This window comes from Rhipicephalus sanguineus, chromosome 1, assembly GCF_013339695.2.
Source record: "Rhipicephalus sanguineus isolate Rsan-2018 chromosome 1, BIME_Rsan_1.4, whole genome shotgun sequence".
Lineage (NCBI taxonomy): Eukaryota > Metazoa > Arthropoda > Arachnida > Ixodida > Ixodidae > Rhipicephalus > Rhipicephalus sanguineus.
The window spans coordinates 305733577-305752987 of NC_051176.1; the positions used below are offsets into that span (position 1 = coordinate 305733577).

General features: G+C 45.7%; 1 protein-coding gene and 2 long non-coding RNA genes across 4 annotated transcripts in view; 1 reads left to right on the plus strand and 2 right to left on the minus strand.

Moving 5' to 3' along the window:
- LOC125756906 (uncharacterized) overlaps positions 1-19411 on the minus strand; it is a 458042-nt gene that overhangs the window by 47929 nt on the left and 390702 nt on the right. The gene's annotated exons all lie outside the window — the stretch shown is intronic.
- LOC119379404 (uncharacterized) lies at positions 69-4351 on the plus strand. 2 transcript variants are annotated; one of them, XM_049411970.1, is made up of 4 exons: positions 69-396; positions 701-811; positions 2926-3087; positions 3177-4351. In XM_049411970.1, the coding sequence occupies exons 1-4, from the start codon at positions 189-191 to the stop codon at positions 4148-4150; spliced, it is 1455 nt and encodes a 484-aa protein (XP_049267927.1). In that variant the 5' UTR covers positions 69-188; the 3' UTR covers positions 4151-4351. The 2 variants fall into 2 exon arrangements, with proteins under 2 accessions (XP_049267927.1, XP_037504649.2); XM_037648721.2 differs by lacking the exon at positions 701-811 and having other exon boundaries at positions 71-396.
- LOC119388447 (uncharacterized) lies at positions 7962-9248 on the minus strand. Its single transcript, XR_005182736.2, has 3 exons — positions 9203-9248; positions 8748-8919; positions 7962-8087 (listed from the first exon to the last, which is right to left on the minus strand). It is a non-coding gene; the product is annotated as an uncharacterized LOC119388447 (long non-coding RNA).

Consider the following 19411-nt stretch of genomic DNA (forward strand, 5'->3'; position numbering starts at 1 on the left):
ACGTGCAGGGTTGGATCACGTGATCTCAATCTGCTCTGGCAAGCGAAGCGCACGGTTGAACGCGTTGCTTTTAACCGCGATTTCCAGGCTTTTCTGCCTTTGCAACGCGTTGTTTTGGTCTGACTTCATGTGCACCGACACCTAGAGAGTAAACATTGTGGGAGAGTGCAGTCAAACTCATCGGCGGCATGGTACTTTACTGCTCCGTGCCACAGTGCTCTACGTACGCGACGGAGCCAGGCGTGAGCTTTCACTTTTACCCCAAAGAAAAAAAACTACGCAACGCATGGCTTGTAAAGCTTCGAATGGGCAAGGAACCAAGCTCCTACGCACGTGTGTGCAGCAAGCACTTCCGCGAAGAAGACTTCGTGTACGGAGTGGGTGCGCGAATGTTCGGTGAGTAGTAGACGACGTGCGACGATCGTTCACGTACTAGTGTTCAGCGAGTGATACGTGATACGCAATGCTTGGACCACATGGCGGCCAGTTCTATTTACGCCGCTGGTGAGCAGTAGGTGATCGCCGAGGGACTGAATGCAGCCACAATGCATCGCAAGGACTCGCACTTTCGTGCGATACAGAAATGCTACAGCTCGCAGTCCCCAGTGCTTACCGGTGGCGCAAGAAGTATCGCGTTTCAATCGCTGTGCACTGTTCGTTGGCCGTAAACCGCTAGCATAACATGTTTCTTCCGCGGCAGGGTGGAAAAAGCGCTGCCTTGAAGCCGGAGCTGTGCCGTCGAAGAATTTACCGGTGCGCCCGTTGGATCGCCCGGGTACTGAGCGTCGCCAAATCCGGAAGGAACAGAGTGGTTAGTATTTTTTTATTTTTTAATTAGTCAGCTACGTGGTGCCACGCTTGTCAAACAGTGTACTTATGCTCGTAGCGTGTGCACACCGCTTCGATGCTTCGAATGAGTACTTGGCATTATTGCTCTGGTTCTGTTCGGGCATGCTTACTGATGCGCTGCCAACAATTAGTTAATACTTAAGTCTTTTCGTTTTATCTGTTAAAAAAGCAATTTCTAATACGAGACTGCATTAAAGCTCGTGAATTAGTAGTCAAGCTGAAGTGCGAAGATTTGTGTTTATTTCAGCTTTTCATCTGTAATTATTGCATCGTGTATACTTTGGTAGCAGTGTTTACAATGGAATATTGACTGGTCCAGGAAGGTGCACAAGTGTGATCATATTAAAATTAATCATTATATTTTTCAATACATAGTGTTTAGGGTGCTACCTGCCAAGTCGAGTAAAGGTGTGGGCATTCGTTCGGTCAGCATGGCTTTGAGTCACTTGTGTAGACGCGGTTAGCATCTGTCAGCATCCTGCATCGTGCGCATAGGGCAGTTCTCACTTCCTAGATCTGAAATTTACTTATGTGTGGCATGTGTAGATCTTTTCAGGTGACTAAAATGCTGTTAACAAGACAAGAATGCAGTGAAATTTATTCTTATCAACCACATTTAATTCTGAGACAAATATTTGCTACAGACTGTGGTTCTGTGGTTACTTCTGTAAGCTTTCATGTTAAAGAGACAGGGTGTGCTAACACGGACACAAGAGAGAAGGCAAGACACCACAAATTCCTTACCATAAGACACCACAGACACCAAGGCCGTTTATGGTGTCTTCTCTCTTGTGTACGGGTTTGCATGCCCTGTCTCTTTAACATAATACGTACCAACTAGATCAGCTCTCTGTTATTCTAGCCTTCTGTAAGTTGTTCACTGTTTTTATGAAACAATTGAACATCACCGTATGCCCTCTAAATCAAAGTTTTTATAGTCCTGTTTGGTGATGCTAATAAACGAGTTTTTATTTTCAGTTTGTGTAAATTGCATTGTACAAGAACGCGGTTGTATAAACTGCATTCTTGTCAGGAAGTTTGAGGTGCTGATATTTGACTGAGCTGAGGTAGGAGCAGCGTGTGCCTCTTGTTTTAGCATATTTGGCCCCACATAAACATATTACCATTTGCAGAAAGCATAAATGACAAGTAAGTTGTGAGCAAACAAAAATGAGGTACTTCATTTATTGCCCAACGCACTTAGTAGCAAGATGAAACAATGCTCCTCACACTTCAAAACTTGCAGATCTGAAGAAAACTTTTGTTAACATGCATGGTCATGAATTTATATCTTCTTGGATTATTCGCACATATTTTGATGCACAGTGCCGATGTACACATTGCCTTGCGACTGAGTTAATTACTGCATAATAGCTTTACTGCAGGCACAAAACCATTGTAATGGCTTTAAACAGCGATATCCTGCAAAGCACATTATCACTGAGTGCTTGACTTGAGTGATATTATGCAAGAGGACTAACTTGAGCTAGGTGGCTGAATATTGAGATATTCAAGAAACAGTGCAGACAGCAGGACTACAGTGTTGTCTTCTCATAGTCCTGTTGTGTGTGCTGCTCGTTCAGTTTGTCGAGATATAATGCACATTATATTCAGTGGAAGCAGATTGCAAAAGTGTTGTGGAGGGCAATGTTTGTGAGTATTCAAAGTAACAACTTGTAATTGAACACATATCATAGGAAATAGCTCAAAATAAATTCAGCTTAGCCTTCTGCAGTGTCTTGAAGCTGAAGTGTATCACATACAATTTTGTAAACAAGTTTGTATATTTTTAGCATGAACTCTCAAACATGAAAGAGGTCCGATGTGGCAGTTACATATGTGTGAAAAGTTGAAGTGGCAGCAAGTATTGCAGTAAGTAGTGACCGCATAAGACACAAAGGTCTGTGTGACATTGTAAAAGTTTGTGAAATGTGACAGCAACCTAAGGTAGGTGGAGTAAACAACACAACTTAAAGTGTGCTACTTTTGCTTGTGTGGTTGTCCCTTTTATTAGGGGACATTTATAATGTAGCTTGACACGAATAGTGAAAAAAATTAGACACACCTTTCTTTTAGTTGCAGCAGACGTGCCATTGGCAACAGTACATCCCACCCCCAAGCCCCCTGCAGATACTCTAGACATCCAGGCACAATCATCTGAGTATGAGATTCAGCAGAGCTTGGGCACATCCGCCTTCAGTAACCACGAAGATGTTAACAATGAAGATGGCCTGGAAGGTTAGTTTGATAGTCCTATTGCTACCTGTTCATGTTCGGCTCATGTTCGACTTTTTGTACAACACAGTTTTAACAATCTTGTGCTTCAGATGTTCCTGCTGCAGCGCTTGCCTTCAGAAGAGAAATTGGACTTCAAGTTAACACCCTTGATGCTGAGAGACATCAACCACTCAGCATAGCGCGTGTAAAAACTCAAAAAGACCTAAGTGTAATCACTGGTCTTCCATGCTACCAGCTATTTTATAATCTTTGTGATCTGTACACTGACAGCCGCATGCTTATGCAGGCAAAAAGCTTTTGCCTATGCAACGAAGATGCGGTGCTAATGACTATGATGAAGCTCCACCACAACGTGCCATTTTCACTAATTGGGGTACTTTTTGGCATTCATCGCACTACAGCAGCAGATATATTCAAAGCAACAATTGCAACACTAGCAGAAATACTACAAACCGCAGTATTCTGGCCAAGCAAAGAGGCGGTTGTCGACAACCTCACCGTCCATTTTAAGGAATACCCAAATGTGCGTGCAGTTTTGGACTGCACGGAAATCCCACTGCAAAGACCAAAGGATCTGGAGTCACAGCTACTCACATACAGCTGGTACAAGGGTACCTATACAGCTAAGGTATTAGTCTGTGAAACACCTGGAGGCCATATTAGCTTTCTGAGCAAGGCATATGGTGGAAGGGCATCGGATTCCTTTATTACAAAGGAAAGTAAAATTCTTGAGAAGTTTTTGCCTTCTATAGATAGTGTAATGGTTGACAAGGGCTTTCTGATCGATGAACTCTGCCTTCAGCACCATGTAACCATGGTTCGCCCTCCATTTTTACGTAAAAAGAAACAGCTTACACAGTGTGAAGCTCAACAAAACCAGAGTATTGCAGCTGCCCGCGTTCATGTGGAGCGCGCCATTCAGCGTATGAAAGTTTTCAAGATTCTGTCGGGAAACCTTGGCACTGAGCTTTTCCCGTACATTGATGATATTTTAACTGTCATTGCAGGAATTGTCAATTTGTCAAAACCGATTTTCAGTGCTGAGAAGTTCTTGTATGAGTGAAATCGCTTTGTGACATGCCTAAAAGGGGCGTTACATCCCCATCAGTGTCAGGGTGCCACCAGTTCACTAGAAAGGCCAGTAATGCAGCAACATGTTATGCATGCACCGAAAACAGTTTCAGTATGTTTCGCATTGCTTCTCAACCATGCCCAATATGCTTTAGAAGAGCCATAGCTGGGATATAATTTTTCCTGTTTTACTTTTTATTTTATTTATTTATTTTTACATACTGCAGCCTCACTGAGGCTATTGCAGGAGTGGGAAAAGAAAACAAAACAATAACAGCAAATCAACATTCATGAACATGCTTCTAGAAATTCTTTGAATGGTAAGCAACGCACACTTCCGGGCAACAAATTCCAGGCTTCTATAGTTGCAGGAAAAAAGCTATATTTGAACATGTCAGTGCGGGTGAAAGAAGTTGTAATGTTAAGGGCGTGGTCGCTCCGCGTAGATAAAGGTCTGGAGAACTTAAGATAACTGTCTAGAGTGTTGAGGCGGGGAGAATTGATTAGATTGTAAAGAAATTTCAGGCATTCAACGTGGCGACGCTTCGCAAGTGTAGTCAGACCTAGTTGAGGAAGAAAATTCGACGGAGAAAAATTCCTGTCATATCTTTTGCATACAAAGCGCACAGCTCTTTTTTGAACAGATTCTAGTTTTTTAATGTCACATTTCTTATGTGGGTTCCACACCACGCAACCATATTCGAGGATGGGACGAATGAGAGCTTTGTAGGTAAGCAGTTTGGTTTCTTGAGGAGCAAGACGGAGCGTACGATGTAAATAGCCTAATTTCTTAAGGAGCCTTGTTGCATGTGAGATCAATGTGTTTAGACCATGAGAGATTATGTGTCATAAAGATACCGAGGTACTTGAATTCGTTCACCCTGCGAGACTAACATTGTTAAAACCATAGTCAAAAGTCAAGGGACATGAACGTCGGGTAAATGACATAACGACGGTCTTGGAGAAGTTAATATTCATTTGCCAAGATTTGGACCAGCTACAAAAGTGAGAGAAGGAATTGTTGAGAGTGGCATGATCCAGTGGAGATTTAACAGTATGGTGTAGGACGCAGTCATCTGCGAAAAGGCGTATTTTCACAGGGGTGTGCAAGGGGAGGTCAATAATATAAAGCAGGAATAAGAGGGGGCCCAGCACAGAACCCTGGGGAACACCTGATAAAACAGGCATCGAAGGTGAGTTAGTAGAGCTGAAGCACACGTACTGTGAACGCTGCGAAAGAAAGTCGGATATCCAGCCAACCAAGGACACATTCTTTAGTATGGCAAACAACTTGTGCAATAATTTAGGATGTGAGACAGTGTCGAATGCCTTGGCGAAATCTATGAAAATGGTGTCAACCTGGTCACCTATGTCCATCGAGCTGCTGATGTCATGCGACTGGCGACTTCTTGTCTGTATGTTTTGCTTTTCAGTATTGTTTATACGAATATACTTCACATGTAACTTTGAATATCTGGTTTGATTAGATGTGCATATTTTTTCTTTTTTTATCTTTGTTATGCTCATGTATTTTTATTTGACTCTTTGCTGATTTTTTAGATATATACATGTACTCAGTAATATGAATTATCGAGACAGTACAAACGAACACTGGAGCAAACTGGGTATACTAAACGTACACGACTTGAAAACCTTGCGGTTGGCTCTTGAGACACATCACTTAAGAACGACACTACCTTTTCACTCACTTTACATGACCCTCAAAAACATCCGCCATATATATTTCGCCATGTTAGCTACAGGAATAACAGAATCAGGACAAACTACGGTTCACAAACGTTGCACTACCAGATTACAACACTCTTGAACAAGAACAAAAGTATAGAAGAAATAATAAGAAATCACAAATCAGGACAAATAATAAAGCGCCAAATAAGTCAACTACTTCTTTCATAGTTTTTTTTAGTGCATATTGCCTGCTATTTGTGTTCAATGATTTTTGTGCTCAACAATGATACGTTTGATTTTATATTTACCTATATGTACTCAAAGTTTTACGTGAAGTATTACTTCTTTTATGTAAGTTTTCAGTCGCTTCAGTTGTTGTCAGTGCTTGTGTGCAAACTGTTGTTGTTTCAGGTGGGAGGACCTCGTCAGGCGTCAATGCCTTTAGTCCTCTCTTTGCAAGTGTAACATTTTGCACTTGAATTAAATCAATTCAGTTCAATACTTATTTCACTGTTTGCTCTCTCTGCCTTCAAATAAAATTCTCTCTCTCTCACTGTTTGCTGATTTGTGTTTCTTACCAGTCATTACCTATAATAGTTTGCTTCTCATGTTTTGTAAAGATGGCATTATTGCGTTAGGTTTCTCTTGTGACTAGCAAAAGTTATTCGTCTCACGTTTTTATAGAACTCTGTCTCATTTACATGGCATTATTGCATATGTTTTCTAATAATATTAGTTTTCGGGGTTTGCCATGCCCAAGCCATATCATCAGGAGGCACGTTGTAGTGGAGGGCTCTGGATATTTCGACTGCCCGGGGTTCTTTAACGTGCACTGACATAGGCAGGAAGGGGGGGGGGGGTATGAAGCATTTGTTCTCTCTTTGTCATTGTAACATATGTCTTCGTGTAGTGATTCACCCTGTGTAACCTTGCTTCCTTACCCACAGTAATCACATTCTGAAAAAGACGCAATGCAAAAGTATTTATTTACATAGACAGCTGCACATTAAAAACACTATTGATCAACATAACTGTAGTCCTCAATTTAGCACCCCTCAATGCAGTGTGGCACCAGGAAATTCAACATCATTAATGTGCAGCTCTCTCAAGTACTCACACAGGTGGGTGACATTAAAAACACCAAGAAGAGTTAGAAACACCAGTACAGCATCCCTCGCAGAGCACAGTGTGGCAAAAGCAAACAAACACTACGATTTTATTACGAAACCTTACATTCTATATTGCACTGTTTATGTTATCTAGTTGGCCTTGCGAACTAGAGTGTTATTGAGATGTGCATGCAGCTTAAACAACGCCTCTTAGGCATCTTGTAATGTTTTACTGTGCTATATGTGGCAAAACATAGGATTTGAAGAAGTACACGGCCCTTTCTACAACAGAATTGCAAAAAACTTCATCGAAATCAACAGAAAATAAAAGAAAGTGTTCAGCGTCTTGAAACACAAAAAAGTCACTCCTGTGAACTTTTGCAAGCATCATTTGAATTTGAACTTGGCAGAAATACTTGCTGGTTTTCTTAAGGCACACATTTTCATCCTTGGACACTGCGATCTCCTTCTGCCTGAATTTATCTAGGCTAATTCGACATTTCACCTCCAGAGTCCGCTGCGAGCAGCAATCACAAGTGACTAGCCCATCTGGGGATGCGCCAATACAGGGGTGCTCCTTTGAAATTAGGAGGCCAGTGTCTTTCACTATAAGACTTGTATGCGACCCAATGGCTGTGTAGACCTCTTTTGCTGTCTTTTCTAGCAAAATCCCTCGTGACATTGCAGAAGTTTGAACATTGTGCTCTCTCATTATAGACTTCAAAAGAGGCCGCACGTCATGAGGCCCCATTTTTGTCCTTAATGTGTGCACCCTTGCGTAAACTGAATATGCAATGGAGGCTGTCACCATCCCTCTTCTGTACAGCATCCAGTGCAGTGAATCTGCTTGTTGTGTGGTTATGGAAGTGATTTCTTCTATGTTTGAGTCTGTGAATGTATGCTGAATGTAATTGTACATGTCATCTGATGACCTGGCTCCAGTTGCCATTGCTTGTGCAACTGCTTCAGTGAGTGTTGATGGTCGTGTGATGAGTGTGCTTTGCTGTTCCACAAATGCATTGCTATTCTCCTGTCGAATGGTTGCTGGGGATGCTGGAGACCTGCACGTTCCCTCCGACTTATCTTGCCTCGCAGTTAGATGAGATGATCTTGATGCACCAGCATTGTTTCCTGTCAAACAAAAAGAGTCATCGTGACACCTTTAAGAACCGTTTGTGTACAAAAAAGATGAGATGAATAAAATGAAGAGTTTAGCCTTTTTCTATCTTATTTCTTCTTGAATACACAGACATCATAATTACTCAAAAGCCTTGGCAAAAACGTGGTTGCTTAAAGACTGAGTAAATCCAAATAATCATGCAATAATCTTCATCACCATCACAGCTACAAGCTTCATCGTATGCATGCTTACTGCCTTCACTATGGCGCAGTGCCGAACACACATGAGGCAATCCATGGAGCAGCCTCTTGAGAATGTTTTCTTCGGGTATTCTGACTTCTTTCCTCGGCTGAAAAAAAGAGAGATGAACACTTAGCTTCAGTTTATGTGTATATTTCTTAAAAAATTATGTCCTTACCATTGTTTTTAGGCTACTGTGTGGCATGATGTTTATACTTTTCAGTTTTATTTGTTACAGTTTATATGTGCTGCAACAAGGAAATTGACAGAGCACTGCTAATCAATCCATTCCTTCATTTAACTTTCTAAGTGATTAGAACTGCCTAGTGATTTATTGGATGCCAAGTGCAGCTATTGCAACTCTCACGTACCACTGCAATTACGGTTCTCCATTTCCTAGGCAATAATTTACTATTAAATTAGTCACTTACCTTTTTCGAGCACGGCAACTCTGCAATCAACCTTGGTTTATACTTCTTTCTTGCATCTGTCAGCTGTTCTTTACCCCATTGCTGAGGCATATCAGTAGAAGAAAGGACGTCAAACGTTTCTGTTGCATGAATGTGCAGCAGTAGTGCTATCATGTGCTTACACTTGTGCTGCCTGCATGAAGATTAAAAAAAGAAATCACTATTAGATTGCAAAGTCTTTGCTACGAGTACTGTTCTGAATGAATATAAAGGCCCAGTGGTGCAGCCAACCCCCCCCCCTTGAAAATTTTCAATTTTGCTTGTTTATATATACACTCACTCATACAAACGCACGAACATACATAAAGTATGGTTAACCCCCCCCCCCCCCTCGAAAAATATGTCTCGCTACGCCCCTGTAAAGGTCTCAATATCCCTTGATTACAAACATTTTATTGGCGATAATTTTCACTTACCCTGCTTTGCAAGAGCATGATGCCGCTGTCACCTGTCTTTCCTTTAGTGTAATTTCCAACTCATGAAATTCCTTGTTTATAGATGATGTCTGCAGAATTAGCCCAGCCAGTGTCACTTCTTCTTCTTTACGATGTTTTACGCTACAAGCGACAACGTGGCGAGCTTCAAATACCGATTCACCTTCTTGCAGCAGACGCGAAGTGTCGTACTGCTTGTCAATGAAGTTGTAAATGCTGGACACTGGTATTTTCACTGAAAAACATAAAATAGCCATGTAGACCACGGTGAAGTACATCTTGCAGCATCTTAGTGCATTCGAATGCGCAATGTAATACGGCCGGCTGGTACACAGTGCATTTGCTATCGCAATCGAGCCCTATCGGCAGCGTATTTTTCTATCGCGATTGGCCCCTTTGTGCAAGCTGGGGAACGGAGTCGATCGTCGAGAATTTTCATCGCGATGTGGCTCGATGGCGATCGAAAATGCACCGTGTGACAGCCGTAGAGCTTCGAGCAATAAAAAGCAAGAGATAAATATCGAAATCGGGCCGCAGACAAACTTCTGTTCACGTAGAATGAATGAAGCGCTTGCTTGCACATGGCTCTTGATCGTGTGTTTGCCTCCAATCATATGAGAAAGATTGCGGCTTTATGCAGCTGTAAGCATGTTTGGTTGCTTCACACCAAGCGGAGAAACCGCACGCGTCGTGCTTTATAAGGCTATGTGTAATAAACACGAATGTAAATTTGCGCATGCCATATTTTTGTCGAGTCAACCGCGGCCCGCTTTTAGATGCACACCGACGACGAATGCAGTTACACGCTGGACGCATTTCTTGCAGCAAAATATGTCTGGCAAGCGCACCCTAAAGCCCATATTTGATGGCAAGTTTCAATTCGATACAAAACGGTTGTTTACCTTTTAGAAAAGCAGCGCGCTCGGTCCCCGTGGCTTCCATGTCGGTGGCCATAGCAGACGACGCCGGCAGTCAGGGCGTAGTCTAACGTAATATTTTTTCAGAGCCGTTATTGTCCATCTCGTGCAGTCCGGGACGAAGCCACAGCAGTATTTTACCGATTATGCCGAACTAAAACTCAATAATAATAAAGAAAACAGGAGACGCGGAAGCGGCTGCAGCCTGAGCGCATGTGGCCTGGCGGAGCAATCCAACTCAGTACGTCACAGGGATGCCTCCGCATGGCGGCGCCACGGTATGTCCTCGCGCCCAATAAGGGGATAACGTACACGATGCAATGGCCCTACGCAGACGGTCAGGGGCGTAACCAGAAATTTTTTCGGGGGGGGGGGGGTTCAACCATACTTTATCTACATTCGTGCGTGCTTTTGTATGTGTGCGTGTATATATACGCAAGCAAAACTGAAAAACTTCGGGGGGGGGGGGGGTTGAACCCCCCTAACCCCCCCCCCCTTGGCTACGCCCCTGCATGGTAGTGCTGCGACGTCGCCCCTCTACGTAGAAGACTATGCTCTGACGCCGCCAGCAGTTGCACGTGACACTGCGATAATTATTGGACACGACGTGTAGTGGGTATAATTTTTTGCTTGAATAGATGAATAGAACTTGAGACCAATAATAAAACACACAAACGGAATGTGTGCGTTTTCTTTTTTTATTTTTACTGTGAATCGCACCGGGATGCGAGACTAATCTACCTCCGTTTAGCATGCGTTCGCGTTTTCGCGCCGTGTTAGTTCCAGAATGAACTCAATTCATTCATTCATTCATTCATTCATTCATTCATTCATTCATTCATTCATTTTATTACCTCAAAGGTCCCGGTTGGGATATTACATGAGGGAGTGGGTATTAGAAAGGCTAACAATATAATGGTAGTTATGATGGGATAGTTTCGATGAGCCGTTTGAATGCTTGGGTGTCGATGATGGTGGCGACTTCGGTGGGCAGGTCATTCCAGTCTTGGGCTGTGCGCAGGAAAAACGATTGGTGAAAGGTCACAGTATGGGCTTGTGGTGCATATACCGCGTTACAGTGACTGTTGCGGGAAATGCGGAGGCTGTGAACGTTTGGGCGCTCAAGCCTATCAGAATATTCCGAAGTAATCTGGAAGGTTCCCAGACATTCGGCCGCGGTTTGCGGAAGACAGTGATTACGCGTGTAATGGACCAGTTACATAAACACAGCAAAAGAAGCGCGCGTGGCAATAGAAACCAGTGTCGTAAATCATAAGAGAGGGGTCAGGGTATATATACAAAGAGGGTATATATATAAACATGGGGGGGGGGGGGTCAAGGTTGATATTTATCTTTCAAATGTCATATTCTTGAGAGTTAAGGATACCGTACTCTCCGTTAAATCAACTCTGAAATCTGAAGCCAATCACTGCAAAGTACTAGCTTTCTGAAATGCTACGGGTTGCTTATGACGTGCCGCAAATATTTATTATACTTGGTTTCGAAGTGCAAGTTTAAAAGAATGCCTTGTCATCTACCGTTATTTGTATCGACGATTGTTCGAAGCCATTCGCAATGAAGTGTAAATGCACTTGCTCGATTATGATTGTGTCATCTTAACGGAACAGACAACCGCTCAGAGCACGAATTGAGATAACCCCACCAATGGAACGATTGTCTATTGTATTCTAAAACGATCCTGTTTTTCTCGTTAAACGCGGATTTATATTTGTATTTCTTCACTGAAAATTATTTTTGGCGCCTCTCGCGGACAGAAAGGTGAAGGTGCACTTGTGGCCAGGCACGTAGGCAAGGGGGGGGCCTGGGGGGCCCGGGCCCCCCCCCGAAATTTTTCCAGCCCTCTATATTTCCAGGCAACTTTTTTTGTTTTTGCCATGGAAAGACTGTCTTTCGAACAATTAGGCCTGGGGCCCCCCCCGAAAAAAAATCCTGGCTACGTGCCTGCTTGTGGCGATCACTTGACCTTTTACTGGTGTACGCTATTAACTGTCTCTATATTAGCGTAGAAATGCAACACACCTTTTATTATAATATCTTCTAACTTAAAACAGGCAGATGTACCTTCATTTGTACTGAGCAGAACAGTGGCGCCGCCTTAGCTTGATGTATGAATCTTGAGCGTAAGACGAGGAGGGCTATCGGCATCTGCATCGCTTCACAGCGTTGCAGGAGCGATAGCATACGCTTTAGGACGGAAAGAAAGAGCGCTGTTTGTTCCCGTCTTAATCATGTACCAACCAGACCAGTTAAGTGCATTCCTGCAGCACGCTTTAGAGGCTTTTCAGATCGAAAAATACTGGTTTTGAAGTAACCACGCGATTTTGGGATCAACCGCTGCAGCCATAGGCGTGCGCACGGGGGGGGGGGCAGGGGGGGGGGCGACCGCCCCCCTAGTCGCCTAAGAGGGGGGGGCGCAAAATATGCCCTATACACTGACCCCCCTTGTCACTGTTATGCCAGGGCTCCCAACCCAAACTTCCTTGCTTCGACAAGGTATCCAACCTTGTAAAACGTCTGACGCAACCAGCGTCAACACCCGCTGATGCAACGAGGCGGGAGTCTTACGCAATCCCCGGTAACTCCGGCGATGCGTCTGACGCAACCAGCGTCAACACGAGCTGATGCAACGAGGCGGGAGCCTTACGCAATCCCCGGCAACTACGGCGCTGCGTCTGACGCAACCGAAGGAAATCTCTACCGCAACGTGCGGCAAGCCCTCTCATCCACGGATCCGGTTCGAGCCAGCGACCAACGGCGGTTCCTGATTGGAGGCTTCGAGCTCCTGGCTGATGCAAGCGATCGGCCAGGGCTATAAAAGAACCAAGCTGCGCGGAGACAGAGACACAGCGAACGAAGAAATCCCGAGTCGTCGTCGCACCTCTGTGCGAGCCCAATAAACTGTCGGCCCCAGCGCCGGATATGTAACGCCTCTGTATATATGTATATAAATTTTGCCTTAACTCACCGTCGCCTTGATCGCTCCGTCTATCAGCTCTGCGCAGAAGCAGTCGCAAGCTGAGACACCTGTTACCCAACAGTGGATGGCAGCTGCGGGATCGGCCGGCGTCAGCTACCTCGATGCGGTGAGTGCCTGATGTTTTCCCTTCAGTTCACCAGACTTCTCTAGCACAGGTTATCGTAGTTTAGAGTAGGTTGTGTGAAGCACTGGAGTGAGCTTTGATTGTTTCGAGCCCAGTCGGAGCGCTTTGAAACCAAAGTTAATGCGGAGGGTGTAAACACGGCAGGTTGAGAATTGCTTGCGTGTCTTTCTCGTAGACTTATAGGGAATACGGCAAGTAGATTCTCACGAGGGCAAATAGCAAGAGGCTAGTGTGAACGATAGAGAACCTTAAAGTGAAGGAACTCATCGAAATTTGTGAAGAACTCGGCCTTACTCTGGGCCGTGTGAAACGAAAGCAAGCGATCCTTGAGATCATGCAGAAGGAAGGAGTAACGGCTGAGGAAGTCGATGAGGCCTGGGCGGATATCAAAGAACGCCGTGAGGAGGCCGAAAGACGAGAACTTCGTGAGCGTGAGGAGGCTGAAAGAACTCCGTGAGCGTGAAGAGGCCGAAAGACGAGAACGTCGTGAGCGCGAGGAAGCCGAAAGGCAAGAACGCCGCGAGCGCGAGGAACGCGAAGAGCGCCTCGAGATGAAAAGAATAGAATTGGCGCTCCGTCAGTGTTCGCAAGCGCCTAGCGTAGCTTCTACGACGGTTCAGGGTAGTGGACATAGAATTCGAGACCAACTGCCACCGTTCGTAGTGGGCGAGGACATGGCGAAGTATCTCGTAAAGTTCGAACATGTCTGCGATAGAAATGGCATCGAGCGGTCTCTTTGGGCACAGAACCTGTTAGCTCTGCTTCCCGGGGAAGTATCCGACGTGATAACGTGTTTGAGAGCTATGACGAGGTTAAGGAGGCTCTGTTGAGAAGATATAAATTGTCACCCGAGGCTTTCCGGCAAAGGTTCCGGTATGCAAAAAGGGAGAATGAGTCACACGTTGACTTCGCGTTTCGTCTTAAAGCCGATTTAATTGAATGGCTCAAGGGCGAAGATGTCTATGACGATCGCGATAAAGTGGTAGACTGCATAGCATTGGAGCAATTCTACCGCTGTATCGAGGATGACGTCAAGCTTTGGCTGCAGGATAAGCTTGGAGAAGTACAGCTAAACAAGGCAGCAGAGTTAGCTGAAGAGTACTACACTCGTAGAAACTTGCACAGTAGGGCCGTGCGTGTTGAAAAAGCTGAGGGAAAGGAGGGCTTTTCAAAAAAACCTGATGACCGGAAACCTGCTCCGCACCGTAATTTCAGAAAAGACCCCTCTTTTACGAAGAAGACTGTGAGGGAAGGGCAAACGGAAGCGCAGAAGCCGAGTGAGCTTCCCAAACAGCGCACTGATACTACACGGGCGTTTGAGTCACGGAAGCCGCTAATCTGTTACAATTGCAAAAAAGAAGGGTACATCGCAGTAAATTGTAAACAAAAGGTTGCTTTCGCAACGATCCGTGAATCAGAAAAGAACATGCGGTTGTTAGAACCGTATGTTCAGGAGATTAGCGTCAATGGGAAAACGTGTCGAGCACTTCGAGACTCAGCAGCAACTATGGACGTCCATCCTTCACTAGTGTCTCCGAACGACTTGACTGGAGAATGCGCATGGATCAGGCAAGTCGCCGAGGAGCGGAGCACTTGCTTACCGATTGCTACGGTGATCATTGAAGGCTCTTTCGGTAGGCTTCACACCGAAGCGGCTGTGTCTGCCGCTCTTCCAGATTGTTTTCCTTATCTTTTTTCGAACAACTCCGAGCAGCTTCTCAAAGAGCAGGGTAAATCGTTCTTTCCCAGCGTTGCGTACATGGCCCTCACGCTATCGCAAGCGCGGAAGCTTTCACAGGAACTTGATCTCGTTCCATGTAGTACAACACCACCTGAAAAAGCGGCCGAGCTGCGTGACCTTGGCAGCGAGTCGAGCGAGCCTCGGACAGAAAACTCTCGGGGTGGGTTACTCGAGCCGCCTGCAGCTGAAGCGGGTAGCGTCGCCTGCGTCGGCGGAGAAACCGAAGTGGCGCCGTTGGGCGAGGCGGGCAATACGCTCAAGCCTGTAGCTGAAAGTTGGTGTGAGCTTTCGAGGGTTGATCGAGCGACGCTCATTCGAGAGCAGCGTGAAGACATCTCGATAAAAGCGCTAATGGAAAGCGTAAAATGGGGAGTAAAGAAAAAGAATGTTTCTTTTCATGAGAAATCTGGGCTATTGTATCGTAGCTACACAGATGTACAAGGTCGCAGGTATGAGCAACTCTATTGAAAATTTCAATAGCAACGCTATTGAAAATTTCGCACGAAAACGCGTGGGCAGGGCATCTCGGCTTGAAGAAGGCCAAGGCTAGGATTTCCCTTGAGTTTTACTGGCCGAAATGCTGGAAAGATACCGAAGACATTGTACAAAGCGCTCTTGCGACACTTGTCAGAGGGTGGGGAAAACCAAGGACAAGTGGAAGGCGCCCATGAAGCTTGTGCCAGTTATAACAGAACCTTTTCGGCGCCTAGTTATCGACATTGTTGGGCCATTGCCGGAGTCAAGGCAAGGTTGTCGGTACATCCTGACTGCCCTCTGTGTGGCAACGAAATTTCCAGAAGCGGTACCTCTTAGGGAGCTCAATTCCCCTCACGTCGTGGACGCTCTGCTCTCGATATTCGCGCGTGTCGGATTTCCTTCTGAAATTCAATGCGACAATGGCAGCGTCTTCACCAGTTGCCTTACCTCTACCTTTTTGGATAAATGTGGAATCAAGGTGGTGCACAGTTCGATCCATCACCCGCAATCTAATCCGGTAGAGCGTATGCATTCAGTTCTGAAACGCATACTGAGAGCTCTTTGTTATGAGCACAAATGCGATTGGGAAGCATGTATTCCTTCCGCTATGTTTGCTTTGAGGTCTGCTCCTCATGAGAGCACTGGCTTTAGCCCCGCAGAGCTTGTATATGGCCGGAGCTTAAGAACACCTTTGCGAATGCTACGCGAATCCTGGGAGGGATATGATGAGGACCCTAATGTAGTTGCTTATGTTCTCGACCTCCTTCAGAGGCTCGGAAAAACAAAAGATCTTGTGGAGAGCTACATGAAGGCAGCGCAAGTATTGTCGAAAGAATACTACGACAAATCAGCAAAAAACGTGCCTTCGAAGTGGGAAGTCAGGTAATGTTGCTGCGGCCTTCCAAGAAGAACAAGCTTGAGGTTCATTGGGAGGGGCCCGCTAAAGTAATATCGAAGGATTCCGATACCAACTACGAAGTAAAATTAGGAAAGCGGTCTAACAAAATTTATCACAGCAACTTGATGAAACCGTACGTTCAACGTCAGGCGGTCGTAAATATGCTTTTGAATGCTTCAGAGGAGGAAGGAGCAGAAATTCTGACTTCTAGCGATGTAAGCGAAAGGGGTTCAGAGGTGATGTTGGAACAGTTGAACCTGGAGCCAAGGTTAAGTCAAGTCCAGAAGGAGGAGTTGAGAAGGATTGTTTCTGAGTTTAAAGACGTGTTTTCCAGCCGTCCCGGAAAAACGACGGTTATTAAGCACGACATCGAGCTAACATGTGAGGAACCAATCCGTAGTAAGCCATATCGATGTTCCCCTGTGTAGAAGCAGATCATGAAAGATGAAATCGATAGAATACTTGAGTTGGAAGTCATAGTACCGGGTGAGAGTGACTATACATCTCCTCTAATATTGGTTCAAGTGCCGGGAAAGGATCCTAGGCCATGCATCGATTATCGGCGCCTTAACGCCATAACTCGAGACCAAACTTATCCGATACCAAATCTAGAGGAAAGGGCGGAAACAGTGTCAAAGTCAAACTACATTTCCAAGCTAGACCTCGTGCGAGGTTATTGGCAGGTTCCCCTTACCGAGCGTGCTAGCCGATACGCCGCGTTCATTTCTCCATTTGGAACGTATCGTCCACTTATGCTGAGTTTTGGACTGAAACATGCACCTTATTACTTTTCGGGTCTATTGGACCGCGTTCTTAATGGCCTGTCCGAGTTCGCACTGCCGTATCTTGACGATGTCGCCATCTTCTCGAACAGCTGGGAAGAACATGTCGAACATTTACGAGTCGTGCTGAACAAGATGAAAGAAGCGGGTCTTACAGCGAAACCTGCTAAATGTCACCTAGGATGCGGCGAGGTGTCTTACCTGGGACACGTTGTGGGGCGTGGCCGGCGTCGACCTTCAAAGATCAAGGTAGCCGCCGTCGTGAACTATCCACGACCAACCGCAAAGTCTGAGATAAGGGCTTTCTTAGGGCTAGCGGGATACTATCAGCATTATGTGCAAAATTACTCTACCATTGCCAGCCCTCTAACTGACGCACTTCGAAAGTCGGAGCCAGTTAAAGTGACATGGGACTCAGAAAAAGAGAATGCGTTTTGCAAGCTGAAACAAGCCTTAAGCGCCAAACCGGTCTCATGGCGCCCGACTTTTCCAAGGGCTTTATCATTCAGTGCGACGCGAGTGATCGCGGAATGGGAGCTATATTGTGCCAGGAAGATGACACTGGTCACGAAAGACCAGTTTTGTATTTAAGCCGAAAACTGAGCTGCAGGGAAGAGGCGTATAGTACCCCTGAAAAGGAATGTGCCTGCCTCGTGCGGGCCGTTCAAAAGCTGGCCTGTTATGTCTCCGGTTCCAAGTTTGTGGCCGAAACGGACCGCTGTCCTCTAACCTGGTTGAATAACATATCATCCAAAAGCGGCCGGTTACTGAGGTGGAGCATGATACTCCAACAGCACAACTTGAACGTTCGTTACAAGGAAGGAAAGCTAAACGCGAACGCAGACGCACTCAGTCGCGCGTTCTAAGCAGTGCCGTCTTCGGTTATCCTTTCAGTTTTTATTGCGATAGCAATTATATGGACAGTTTCCGCTGGATTTTGCCGTCGCCGTCGCCGTCATGCACCGTATATGTATAAGTATGTATATATATATATATATATATATATATATAAAAGCCCCAAAGAAAAATAATTCAGAAAAATGCTTCCGAAGCGCGGAATCGAACCAGGGACCTCTTGCTCCGCAGCGAGTGGCGCTAACCACTACGCCACGGAACGCAGATCCTCCACGTAGCTAACGGCGAGCATTATATACACACCCTTTACCGCTGGACGGACTCAGAGACGGCCGGCGCTTATAAGCGTTTCTTCATTACCAGCGAGATGGCGCTAGAAGCGCGACGGGCGCATTTAAAAGTCGTCGGCGAGCTCGCTCGCTTCTTCTTATATTTGCGCAGGGAGAACCTTGGCCTTCCGCTGTCTGCTCGCGCGGTTTTCTCGTGGTGAGGGCAAGATGGATGTTTCAAGTTTCCACCGTGAATTCCGCGCTCATGTTACGGAGCGTACGAAAGTCACTCGAGCTCAAGAGACGCCGCTAAACGAACAAACAGAAGATGAGCGCGAACTATCAAGTGTCACAGCTCGACACTTGAAGCACGCTAGTTTCCTTCGCTGCTTCGGCCGCCTTTGGAACAGGAGCGCTGTTCAATCTGAGAGTATCCATTGGCGAGCCTCACTTCGCCACTTCATTAGTTCGTTGCTATCGCATTCATTGCTTCGCCCTTGCGGCGAAACTGTGATTTTTTCGTTGGCACATTGGGGAAAAATTTTGTCCTCATTGCGGCCTCAGCTGAGCGCTTCCGTCCTGAGTGGTCTCAAGGGGCCAACAATATTTTGAATTCTGTTTCATTGCGTTTGTTACACGTGTAATATTTTGAGTTCTGCTTGTAAGAGTTTTGTGTCCCACATGTGCCTCTTGATATAGAGGGAACAAAATTTCGACAGGAACGTAATTAGGAATATATTATTCTATTTGGGTCTGGTGTTCTGTCGGGTGACCGAGGGCACTTGCTTGTGTCGTGTGTTGTCTGTTGTCGGACCGTTCTTGACAAGTTGCAGAACGATCAACAAGTGCTGATACGAAAGATCGTCAGAAGAGACGAGCAAAGCAAGTCGACACATCTTGGCGACAAGCCACTGGAGCCGGGATCCGGCCTGGCGACTGGGATCTGTTCACGGAACGAAGCGTGGAGCCAAATGTCCCCATGGCGCTGTAGGTGAACATGGATGGACCTGGCGAACAAGCCCGCCCGGCATCCGAGCCACGTGGAAGCAGCTCGTCTTTCCGGCGCATTGTCTGGCGGCGGGGGTGCTGTTATGCCAGGGCTCCCAACCCAAACTTCTTTGCTTCGACAG

What these genes read in the sequence shown, in the direction of transcription:
- LOC119379404 (XM_049411970.1), top strand. Translation starts at nt 189, where the DNA reads ATGGTACTTTACTGCTCCGTGCCACAGTGCTCTACGTACGCGACGGAG. An exon ending in AGTGGGTGCGCGAATGTTCG is followed by an intron (nt 397 to 700) that starts GTGAGTAGTAGA and finishes CTTCCGCGGCAG; the next exon opens with GGTGGAAAAAGCGCTGCCTT. An exon ending in CAATGAAGATGGCCTGGAAG is followed by an intron (nt 3,088 to 3,176) that starts GTTAGTTTGATA and finishes CTTGTGCTTCAG; the next exon opens with ATGTTCCTGCTGCAGCGCTT.